This window comes from Cibotium barometz, chromosome 42, assembly GCF_041138505.1.
Source record: "Cibotium barometz isolate CiBa-2024 chromosome 42, ASM4113850v1, whole genome shotgun sequence".
Taxonomy (NCBI): Eukaryota; Viridiplantae; Streptophyta; class Polypodiopsida; order Cyatheales; family Cibotiaceae; genus Cibotium; species Cibotium barometz.
In genome coordinates, this window is record NC_141087.1 from 11,982,626 (window position 1) to 11,995,784 (window position 13,159).

At 38.5% G+C, this 13,159-nt stretch overlaps 1 protein-coding gene across 1 annotated transcript; it reads left to right on the forward strand.

The window, feature by feature from the left end:
- Positions 1-4,511: 4,511 nt before the first annotated feature.
- Positions 4,512-7,662, forward strand: LOC147614167 (beta-amylase 3, chloroplastic-like). Its single transcript, XM_086780706.1, has 4 exons — positions 4,512-5,433; positions 5,934-6,144; positions 6,258-6,368; positions 6,538-7,662. Exons 1-4 carry the CDS (start codon positions 4,760-4,762, stop codon positions 7,351-7,353), a joined length of 1,812 nt encoding a protein of 603 aa, XP_086636832.1. The 5' UTR covers positions 4,512-4,759; the 3' UTR covers positions 7,354-7,662.
- The last annotated feature ends 5,497 nt before the right edge of the window (positions 7,663-13,159 follow it).

The following is a 13,159-nucleotide window of genomic DNA, read 5'->3' on the forward strand; positions in this document are numbered from 1 at the left end:
TGAAAAAAAACAAAAGGTGGCCAACAACTCTACACACCCAGTAGTTCTCAGAAAATTTAAGCGATTTCTTTATTAAAAAAAAACTTCTATGGGAGTAGCTGCGCTCTCTCTATACTTGTGGATCAAAATTAAAAGGTGGCCATAAAAGTATTCTACTCAAACACTGGTGAAAAAAATGAATGCAAGTGATTACATCTGTCTCTCTCTCTCTCTCTCTCTCTCTCTCTCTCTCTCTTAGAAAGTGGTTTCAAATTGGGTCATATAAAGAGCATATTGATTTCTTGATTGCACCTTTACATTCCATGGAAATCATTTTAGGAATGCCATTCCATCACATCAACACAATCCTAACATTAATTACAACACTCATACTATGCAATTCACACATAATGGCACATTGATATCTCTTTCTAGTGACTCTTCACTTGAACTTTTTCCATTGATTACACATACACAAGAAAAAAGATCACTTAGAAAAGAGTAAAAAGCATACATGATTTATGTGTCTGAGGTAGAGAAAGTAAATCAAATACTCACCCCACATCAACAACACTTTCTTGATTCTTTCATGATTGTTTTGTTAACAAGTATCCCCCTCAATTACCTCCTTCTCACCCCGAGGGCCATAAAATAGAGCTCTTTCCAGGAAGTTAACCACCACCACATCGTGCACTTTATAAACAAAAGCCTTTGCAATAACAAGAAATTCAACGCCAAATTAAAGAATTACTAGATAAAGGATTGATACGACCTAGTAGTTCACCATTTGGAGTACCAATCTTGTTAGTTCAAAAGAAGAATAAGACTTATCACATGTGTGTCAATTACTGTGCATTAAATAAAGTGACTGTAAAAAATTGTTATCCTATTCCTAGAGTAAATGATTTTCTTGACAAATTGAAAGGTGCTCGTGTTTTTAGCAAGATAGATTTAAAATCAAGTTATCATTAAGTGCGTACGGACCCCACTGTGACAAGAGGATTGTGGTCCTCATGCACAAATTCAATAAAATAATGGACAAATCTCACTCTACCTCTCTCAAAACACCATAGCTTATTGAGACATAAACTTGCAAGAACATGAAAGAAGAGACGATACAAGACACACACATTGGGTACAATCTCCCCCCACTTTCTTGTTAGCTCACACTTTCAAGAAAGTGTATTTAGATATCTTTTTATTATTATTTTGTGAGCCAAAAATGACTTTTACACTCCACTTTGGGCCTTGTCCCTAAACTTTAGAAAAGTGTGATGCATGAAGTAATATGAACCATCTTTTGGACTTGACTTTAGCAAAGTGTCATGCATGAATTAATATGAACCATCTACTAAGGGTAAACAAACCATTTGAATAAATATGTCCCTATGACAAATGTGTATAATAAATATGTATGCCGACATTTTATATACAAGATAATGACGGCCACCAAGCCACTACATAAAATGTTGCATAAATATAATGTCGCCAAAAATATAATATCGCTATGAACATAGTGATGCCGAAATGTGCATCCAATATGCACGCCAAAAATGTGTAACCATCATTATGCCGCTTGCACTAGCCCTACCCACCACTGATTTGCTTTCAAAACACATGCACAAGATTATATCCAATGACTATCTACCTAACATGGTGCGACCAATACTACATGGTGGCAAGTTACTAACCATGTGGCAAATAATCAAAAATAAATATCTACAAAAATATTTCAATAATTTCCATAATCCATAACATGCCCTGGGGTTGGAAAGTAACTGTTGGTCATGAAGCTAGAAGATGACTCAATCGGTGAGTCTTCTTCCTCTACTCGTATTGCCTCAGTTGGCCAGTCTACATGAAATCATGCTGCCTCAATCGAAGAGTCTGCATATAAAGAGTATGCTACCTCAATCGACGAGTCTGCACACACAAATGGATATATATACACTGCCTCAATCGGCGAGTCTTTGCACATAGCTGGAATTAAGGCGACTATGAATGGTAGGTAGTAATTAGGGCACGATAGGTGAACAACAATGATTCAGGTATCCACTGTGCTTCTTTAGTAGAGTGATTCTTGTATTTAATCAAGTATTAATGATAAATAGTACCTGCATGAGTGGTGGTATGGTCATGGTCAAGGATAGATTCTAGAACTAAAACTTCTAAGTCTTCTTGTAAAAGAGATGGGTCATCTAGGACAAGATAAAGTGGAAGAGTTCCCTTAAATGTGGGCATAGCAAACTGATATGGTGTAGGCCTTAAAAAGATCCATAATATTGCTTTCCAACCCGGGGCATGTTATGGATTATGGACATTATTGAAATATTTTTGTGGATATTTATTTTTTATTATTTGCCACATGGTCAATGACTTACCGCCAAGTACTGGTCACACCATGTTAGGTAGATAGCCACTGGATATAATCTTGTGCATGTGTTTTTGATAGCAGATTAGTGGTGTGAACGACATGATGATGGCTACACTTTTTTGGTGTGCATATTGGATGCACATTTTGGCATCACTATGTTCATGGCGATATTATATTTTTGGTGACATTATATTTATTCGACATTTTATGTGCTGGCTTGGTGGCCATCATTATCTTGTACATAAAATGGTGGCACACGTATTTATTATGCACATTTGTTATAGGGACATGTTTATTCAAATGGTTTGTTTACCCTTAGTAGAAGGTTCATATTAGTTCATGCATGACACTTTGCTAAAGTAAAGGCCCAAAAGATGGTTCACATTACTTCATGCATAACACTTTCCTAAAGTTTAGGGGCAAGGCCCATAGTGGAGTGTAAAAGTCATTTTTGGCTCACAAAATAATTTTTAAAAAAGATATCTAAATACACTTGCTTGAAAGCGTGAGCAATCAAGCAAGTGGGGGGAGATTGTACCTAGTGTGTGTGTTGTGCATCTTCTCTTCTTTCATGTTCCTGCAAGTTTATTTCTCAATAAGCTATGGTGTTTTGAGAGAGGTAGAGTGAACCACCGATTTGATTATAGGGACAAATTATTGAAATGTACTTGAGGGCCCATCTATGGAACCACAAGTGCAAAGATATGATAGTGTATGAATCCAAAGTCCCTTTCCTTTTGAAGTTATAGTATACTAAAGTCTCTCCTACGGTGTAAATCATTCTTGTAGGATAGTATTTATAACACACTTTCCTATATCACATATGTTCTTTGAAGTACAAGGTTTTAGAAACTTGTGTTACACATTTAAAAAAAAAAAGAGCAACCCATTGATACTAATAAATGATAGTCATGGCTTTGCCATCTAACTTCTTGCACACTCATCACACTTTGGTTGCTAACTTATAGCCTAAAATACTAATCTATCGAATGGTTTCAAAACTGTACATTTTCAAGGGCTTTAAAAGTAATGCTAACATTCAAAGCATGATCAATTTGACTTTCTCTTAATACTTGTTAATTAAAACACCCTTCAATCTTGTAGGATGCACAAGGTAGCTTAGAGTTGCTTAGAAGATATATTTGCACAGTAGTACATTGAGGATATTCTTAATCAATCTGCTTTCATGATGGTGCTAGGAGACACAAACTTGTGTCCTTAGGTCACTAGATACAATGATTTGGTAACCTACCTTAGCATGACATGGAGCCCATGTGAATCAAGTGTGGGTGGAACATGTTAAGCCCTTCTAAATGGTTCACTTGCACGAAGCACTTGAGCTAAATTGGGCTTAGGTAAACTCCATGGAGCATTAGATCTAAGGTTTTTACAAAAGTGTTCTAATGTACATTTTAACTCAAAACAATACAGATCTAAAATGGTTTTACACAAGTGTTCTAATGTACATCTTAACTTTAAAAAAAAAGACACTTTCTTGTACCTTCGCACGTCTATGTCATGAGAGGTCGTCCATAGAGTGGGGAACTCATGATTGAATTTGTAAAAGACATTTCTCATGCATTTGCAACTAAACATGAATAATCCATGCTTTGTTTCATCCTCGCGAGTACTTGATGCTGATATCCAAGAAAACGATGCTTGAGTTGGTTCTAGAGCCAAACTGGATTGAATCATCATAAGCAAAGGCACCTTCTTGTAGATCCACGTTTGTCATGCGTATGGGGTTGGTTTATGGGGTTGAACATCATAAACATAGGCACTTTCTTGTCCTTTGTCCATGAGTATGTGTTTTGTTGCCACCGTTGGCATGTGAAGCCTTCTTGTAGGTCCACCTTTGTCATGCGTATGTGTTTTGTTGCCTCCATTGGCATGTGAAGACTTGTTGTAGAGCCACCTTTTGTCATGCGTATGGGGTTGATCATCATAAACATAGGCACTTTCTTATAGGTCCATCTTTGTCATGCCACCGTTGGCATGTGAAGGGGACCTAAGGTTGGCAGCACCTCTAGTGTGAAATGGGACGTCAAGCAGAGGAGATGATAGGGTGTCCCCACCATGGGCAATGGAAGCATCCCCTTCGCTTTCAAGCTTCCCCTTTTGATTACCTGCATGTTTCCATTCTCCTCTTGTCACACGCATGGACCTTTCCTTTCTTGCTATAGCCATACGGGCAGATATTATCTCGCTTCTCTCTTGCACAGCTGGAGCTCTTCCTCTCTGGCTACGTCATTGCACTGCTCGCTCACAATTCCTCTACCAGAAACCCTAGCTCCCTCCCTCTCTCTCTCTCTCTCTCTCTCAACCCTAATCAGAAACCCAATCATTCAGAATCCCTATTACCTTCCCTTACCTGCTTGAAACCCTAGCCCTCCTAGCCCCTAGCCCATGGCTTTCCCTTCCTCTACCCTCTCCGGCTCCCTTTACGGCAGCTCGCCGGAAACCATCAGAGGCTTCTGGCCTGACATCTCCGAGAAGCATGCCCCTCATCGCAAGATCAGTCATGGCTTCCACAGTTCCTCTGCGCACAACCCTAACTCGAATCCTGATTCAGCAGCCCCCTTTGGTTCTTCTCCCCCAGCGTTCTTTTCTACAGATGAATGCTGGAGGAAGCACACAGACAGGCCGTCTTGCCAGCCCTCTGCGATCTTCTGGCCAGGATCTGGACCTGCACACTTCTCTGGCGAGAAGCTCTTCGACTTCCATGAGGGCTCGGTTCAAACTCCTGCAGAGAAAGAGTATATATATGTTGATACTCCGACAAGCAGGGGGACAGATGGCGGAGTTCCTGTGTATGTGATGCTTCCATTAGACTCTGTTAATCCCAACAACACACTGAACCGTCCCAGGGCAATAAATGCCAGTCTACGAGCTCTGAAAAGCGCGGGAGTAGAAGGCATTATGGTGGACGTGTGGTGGGGAATTGTGGAGAAAGAAGGGCCTCAACGCTACAATTGGTCTGGATACAGAGAGCTCTTGGATATGGCCAGACAATATGGTCTCAAATTACAAGCAGTTATGTCTTTCCATCAATGCGGTGGAAACGTAGGAGACAGTTGCTGGTATGTCATCTGGCCTTTCAACCCCCTCTGTATATGTGATGAAGACCAATTTTCTTGTATTAATCATCAATTATGGTCCTAAGGCTAACAAGCTATGAAATCAACACAGGCCGATGCTAATAAACATGTGAAGGTATGATCATAATTGGTCTTACGGTTAACAAGACATGAAAAGCAGTATAAGCTGATGATTATTGATGTGTTTAAGGTATGATCATTTATGGTTTTAAGATCTGAAGATCAAGGTGCTCCCTGGAGGCCTCTATCACCTATGGGCAAGTAAAAAAGGGCTCTCTCAATCTCCCCTAGGGATCGAGATTGGAGAGTGGCTGCGTTTGTTGATTGGTAGGGTCTCAAACTGTGAAAGAAAAAAGATCTGAAGAACAACACAGGGAAACGATTAGCATTGGGTTTAGGGTTTGCAAGTGACTTAAGATGGTAGGTGTGGATATTCTGTGTATTCAAAGTATAGGACAAGGGCTTAAGTATATTTGCTGCAGGATTCCATTACCACCATGGGTGAAGGAGGAGATAGATCACAATCTGGACCTTGTCTATACGGACAAGGAAGGCAGAAGAAACTATGAGTATCTATCTCTGGGTTGTGACACTCTTCCCGTTCTCAAGGGGAGGTCACCAGTTCAGGTGTACTCGGACTTCATGAGAAGCTTTCGGGATGAGTTCAAAGATGATCTTGGAGAAGTGATTGTGGTGAGAATCAGCTACTGAACATAGCATGAAATGGTTTGCGTTTCTCAGCGTTCAGTTGATCAGCACATAGTAGTATATGTGATTGCTCATCTCCATTTCATGGAATTGCACAGGAAATACAAGTTGGACTAGGACCTGCAGGAGAGCTTAGATATCCAGCTTACCCAGAAAGCAATAATACTTGGCAGTTTCCGGGCATTGGGGAATTCCAGTGTTATGACAAGGTATGCTTAGGATGTGTTGATGCCCTAATGCTTGTAGCTTGTTCATGTTTTGTGTGATTGGTCATGAAGTTACATTTTTGCAAGGATTGGGGTTTAGGACATGACTTTTTTTAGTGCTGCTACTATTCTGTTTTTAAGGCGCTTATCAGAGGCTGGTTTCTTTCTGCAGTACATGTTAGCTAGTTTGCAAGCATGTGCTGAGAGTGTAGGAGAGGTTGAATGGGGCAAAGGGGGCCCACATGATGCTGGCCACTATAAACAATTCCCAGATGAAACTGGCTTTTTCCAGCACGAGGGAGCATGGAGTACACCATATGGACAGTTTTTTCTTGAATGGTATTCTGGAATGATTTTAAAGCATGGTGAGAGGATATTGGCATCAGCTGAGGGCATTTTTAGGGGCACTGGCGCCAAACTTTCAGGAAAAGTGGCAGGAATCCACTGGCATTACGGCACTCGATCACATTCGGCAGAGCTGACAGCCGGCTATTATAATACCAGAACCAGGGATGGCTACCTCCCCATAGCTCAAATGTTTGGCAGGCATGGTGTCACATTAAATTTCACATGCTTTGAAATGAAAGACGAGGAGCAGTATCCATCATGTGCTCTTTGTAGTCCTGAAGGTCTTTTGAAGCAAGTGACACTTGCTGCAAGGAAGGCCAGTGTGCCACTAGCTGGAGAAAATGCCCTTCCTAGGTTCGATGAAGGTGCACACAATCAAATCATTAGAAACTCCAGGTTGACAGATGAGAGCAGTGCATGGGAAGCTGGATATGAACCGATGTGCTCCTTCACGTTTCTAAGAATGACTGAGCAGCTTTTCCGCAGTGATAACTGGCACTGTTTTGTCCAGTTTGTGCAGCAAATGGCAGAAGGACGAACGTTCCAACCTTGGGAGGAAAAGCACTACGCCACGGAATCTCACGTGCATGCTACAAGGCCGCTGATTCAGGAAGCAGAAGCTGCAATGATGTGCAAGTAGCCTGTGCAAGCAGCTTGAGTGCAAGCTGTCTGCTATGTTAGTGTATATATATACGTATTTCTGAGTCCTATATATAGTTTACAGACTGGTAGGACTTTTTAAGGAAAATGTAATAACTTATGGTATTCTTTGATTGGATTTCCAAGTGATGGGCTGTCTCATCGTTACCAAGAAAGCCAACCGTTATATCCTTACCAAGATGTGGACTAAATAGGGTGTTTACTTATATAAAATTCTTTTGTAATATGTCTGGGTCTACTATGTCTGTCTGACATATGAAGAGAAGGAATGTATCTTGAGGTTTTTGATTTTATTCTCTATATGATTTGTTGTGTAGACATCGACCCTTCATGGTTAGCATGTCGATGCATAAGCATAGGCAGTGTGCGTGAGTTAGTAGCAAAATTTATCTGTATTTAGGGCTGTTGTTGAAGGTTTTTGCTAGATTCTTCAAAAGGAGGTTTGCTTTGGTGCTCATCATGTAAAGTTGATCACATTCTCTCATTATTCTTCTGTGGCTTATGACCAAGCAGGTTTTACCGTTGACTTTGATACTATTTTGTACCACATTTGGTCACTCGGCCAGATTTTGCTGAGCCAAATTCTTTGGTCATTTAGGTTCTTGTTTTGGCAGTGCTCTTCTCCACTTTGTTCTTTTGGAGCTCACAATTGCATTGTGTAGTAGTTTCATGTAAGCCAGAGCTGAGTAAGACTTTGGGTCCTCTTTAATATACTGCATGAGGCAGGGAGCTTCTTCATTTGGCCCTGATTGCGTAGAGTCAATCATCATGCAATCGGTTGTACGCAGGCATGTGAGTATGGGCTTGGGCATCTTAGGGTTCTTTAGTGGTGAGAGCTTAAATGGTAAGGCAGCAAAGTCTTCCAGTGTGTTACTTTACTTGGAAGAGAGAGAGAGAATAGGACTTAACCATAAACTGATCTCTGCTGAGCTGAGTGTGGGTTAATTTTTGGGTGGTTACAAAGGAGATGGCATTGCCTACCCGGCCAGGAACTGTGCATGAGCTGCCTTTCGAGTTGGGGGGATCGGAAAGACTAACTCAAGGCCTAATAGCAGGGGGCTAATGATTCTTGAGACACTTTGTTGACTTCTAGTTTTGTTACTGTTATGTTCGCTTGGTGTTAGATGATTGCTTGATGCCAGATCTGATCCTCACTCGATGGGTTTAACTTGACATCTTTGCCGTATATATTGGTGTGTTTAGTGCTGATGGTAAAAACGTAGTAGGTCCTAGATTAGCCATTCATTGGACCACCTCTTGCTCTGACTCTTACCCTTCTTGCCTGAGGTTCATCTTATTGATCCTTTGCCAAGCTCAAGGCCTTTGAGTAAGTAATATTATTGCCTTGGACCTCACTCTTGTACCAGCTCCTTACTCTTCTTTGTGATGGATGACTTGAGACATCTTTGTGTAGATTACTACACCTCCACGTTGATGTATCTTGGAATAGATCAATGATACAAAGGTCTTTGTCTGAATTTGGCCACAAAAGTGGATACCATCAAGTTTGGATTGTGGGGACAAGCATTCCTAACACTGCATACTAGACAAAACATACTCATTTCGAGTCTGGTTATTCATTAGCCCCCTGCTATTCAGCCTTGAGAATGCACCAGGATCATAATGCTAATTATTAGACATTTATAGGAAAGTGACTTAATACTTTTGGATGACAATGATATTCTTATCTTTTGAGGAGAAGTATAAGTGCAATGTGTGATAGTTCCTTCAATTATGAACGAGGAGTTCAAACATCAATGCCAAGAAGTTGGGTTTTTTTTAAATGGATACCTTGGACTCCATAAAATTCCAACTTGGTGGCAAATGTGCTTAGTAGAAAGGGGGCCATCTCAACTCTTTGTCTAGCTTTTGTAGAACTTGGAGAAGTTAGAAGTCACTTTTTTGGACCTAACGTGAGAAGAGATGTGTTGGCTTATGTAGAACAGTGTCCAATTTATCAGATTGTTAAGTTACTTAAACAAATAGGGTTGCTTTGATCAGTCCATTTCCATGAATCGTTTCAAATATATCTATATGAACTTCGTCACAAACCTTCCTTCTCATGCAGGGATGAGAAATAATGATTGTATCAATTATTTAGAAGAGAAAATGATGAGTTGAAAAGACTAGAATTCCTTCCTTATAGCCAATAGGAGACAAATTTGTCGTAGTAGTGGAAAGTGATATAAAATACTCTCCATAGAGACGAGTGTAATTTCTTTTATGTCAAAGAAAGGTTCTACCTAAGAACTTTTGGAAAGTCAAGTGTCAATTGTAGCCATCACCGACTAGGACTTGCAGGTTCACTTGACCAGCAAGGTGCAATGTTACGAAAATCACTCTTGAGCTATTGGGAATTATATTGTTTATTTTATATTGGGGACGTCCGTGTGTGCCGTACTAGTGGGTACATGTAATTTGATATTATGGTTACCTATTTCTCATGGCAGTGTTGGGATTGATTGATGTGTTCAATTGATTGTTTAACTAACGTGGATTATGTCTATGAGTATAGGTAGTGAGATGTGTGAGGGTATCGATTGAAGTGTCGCACTATACGAGAGTACCAATTAATGTGTCGTGTGGATGGCAGACTGAGCGATGGTGTGAAGACGAAGATCATGTGTTAATCATGATTACTTTGTATCAGCATTTAATTGATCATTTGTAGCCTATCATGTGGCTAGAGTTAATGTACGTATATGCACAATATTATTTTATGTACGTACGTGTACAAGATTATGTAATGTGTATGTGCATAAGATTTTTTAATGTGCATATGTGCACAAGTAGTAGTGTATGTAAAAATCCATTTGATTTATTATTGGGACAAATGTTTTAGCATATGTAAATCTTTGAAACTTTCGACAAGGTTATTTATATGTAAAGAAAAAGACCAAAAGTGAAAAAGGTGCTATTATTGGCTCCAAAGGCTAAAACTATGAATATGACATAAATACCGCGTATGGGAGAAGAAGCCACAAATATTCTGCTGAGTATTTTCTTATGTTATGCTATGCTATGCAATGGTGTGTTAATTTAATGTATACACCCTTGTTTATTTAAATTGCAAGCTTACGTAAATACTTGGAGAAAGATTCATGTTTCAGTGGTATCAGACAAATACAAGTGGACACATCCTTGAAAGCTTAAACTCAAATTGTTTTTGAAGTTTAAAACAAAAGAGCAAGATAAGGCTAAACTCATAAGTATTTTGATTGATTTTAATTCATAAATGTATAAATATAAAGATAAAATCTGTAATATCTCTATTCAAAATCCATCATGAAAAGTACCATGAACGACTAAGGATTTTGGGAAAAAGGAAAAACTCTTAATTATGGCTTGTGAGAAAAGAAGCATAGAGAAAGCTTTGACTTAAAGCTTTTTATTTTAAATTTTTTTTCCAAGGTTTACAAAAACCAAGAAGGAAAATTACAAACAAATGATTTGTCTTTTCTGTGGACAAAATAGAGCAATCGCTTTAGACCATTAGACAAAGGTTTAAAAAGGAGGGAGTACCCAAAGTGAAAACAAAGCTTGCAAAAGCTTTACCTTTTACTATCAAAGCCTTAAGTTGGACAAAATAGAGCAATCGCTTTAGACCATTAGACAAAGGTTTAAAAAGGAGGGAGTACCCAAAGTGAAAACAAAGCTTGCAAAAGCTTTACCTTTTACTATCAAAGCCTTAAGTTGGAATAGAATCTAAATCATATTTGTTTCTAATTTTATTATATCATTTCTAGATCATAAAGATTTAGATAGTAAACCTTAGTAACCCATAGTTCCAAGGTTAACAAATTGAGTAGCTAAAGAAATAATTAGACTTTATTATGATAACTCTGTCAAGATATTAATAATAAACACTCCAAGAGAAATTATAAATTTTGAGTTCAAGTACTAACATGTATCTCAACATATCTGAACAATTAAATTTGAGTCAAGACATTTAAGCCTCTAAAACAAGATTTGAAAAATATCTTGATTATTGAGAGCAATTTCACTAACATGTCACTCACTTTTCATTTGATGAGTCTTGTAGAGTAGCAAACATACTCTAAATACTTTTCACAGCATAAATATTGATTTATGACCTTCCAAATAAGAATTTAAATTAAAAATTATCTGAAGATAGAGAAAATTTGTGTCAGAATCTAAGTTTCATAGGGAACTGGCCACTTTGTCTCAAACTTCTATTCTCAAGGAGTTACAATATATGGAGTTAATATGGTGGTATAGGACATCAAAATTTCATATAGATATACCATACACATTTATGTCTTCTATCTTGTATCATCTTATGTGTGTATGTGGAATGTGCCTCTGTGGTATGGGACATTAGACTCATTTCACAGATGTACGTTTGATTGGATTGTTGCATATCTGCATATGTGTTGATCCAGTTTTCCACACCAATCATGAGGCCATCCTCTCATGGATTTACACAACTGAGAACAATTGCAACCCAAGTAAGAGGAAATGTTATGAAAATCAATAAGTTATTAGGAATTATATTGTTCATTTTATATCAGGGACACCCATGTGTGCTGTGCTAGTGGTGGGTATGTGTGATTTAATATTATGGTTGATTGATTGATGTGGTCAATAACTAACGTAGATTATGTCTATCAGTATAGGTAGTGAGATGTGTGAGGGTACTGATTGAGGTGTCGCACCACCATACGAGAGGTATTGATTAAGGTGTCGTATGGATGGTGGATTGTGCGGTGGTGTGAAGACAAAGATCTTGTGCTAATCATGATATTTTTGTATTAGCACTTAATTGATCATTTATATCCTATCATGTGGTTGGAGTTTATGTGTATATGTGCACAAGGTTATTTTATGTGCGTATGTGCACAAGGTTATTTAATGTGTGTGTACGCAAGTAGTTGTGTATGTATAATTCCATTTGATTTATTATTGGGCAAAGGTTTTAGCATGTGTAAACCTTTGAAACTTTGGACAAAGTTATTTACATGTAAAGTAAAAGCCCAAAAGTCAAAGAGAAGGTGCTATTATTGGCTCCAAGGGCTAAAAATATGAACATGACATAAATACCGCGTGTGGGAGAAGGAGCCACACACGTCGGAGGAGAGATTACACCCAATGCTCTTGTTCAGGTGATGTTGAGTATTTTCTTATGTTGTGCTATGCTATATGGTGTGTTAATTTAATGTGTACACCCTTGTTTATTTGAATTGCAAGCTTATGTAAATACTTGGAGAAAAGATTCCTATTTCATGCAATCACATCTTAGTTGCCAACAACAATCTTGTTGGAAGGCGCATGCTATTGAACAACCTATATAAGTTTTAGGCTCTTGTTACCAAAGTCAATACAGACAAGCTGTAGCATGAAATATTTTTGACTTTGAGCTTTTTTTTCTTCTATTAGAGATGTAGAAAGGTGGGATTGTGGAACACCTATCAACATTTCTAAGATGGCATGTGTATGAACCATTTTTCAAGAGTCCATAGTTAGAGCATAGTCTTATTTTTCAACTTATCCATATTGATGACCACATTGATGTTTGTGGTTGGTTCTCACAATTCATGTCATTGATTAAGGAATAAAGTAGGAAGATATAGGTAGGCTTGGGGAATTTTTAAAAAAAGCATGCATTGGTTGAAAACAAGCCAAGAAAGAGATTAAATAGTTTAAAACTATTCAAGTTTTTATTTATAATATTATTGGCCTATTGCAAATAGCATGGAATAAAGAGGCAACTTACCATGGCTGCTAACCCATGGCAAAATGGACTAGAAGAACACAAAAATAGAGGT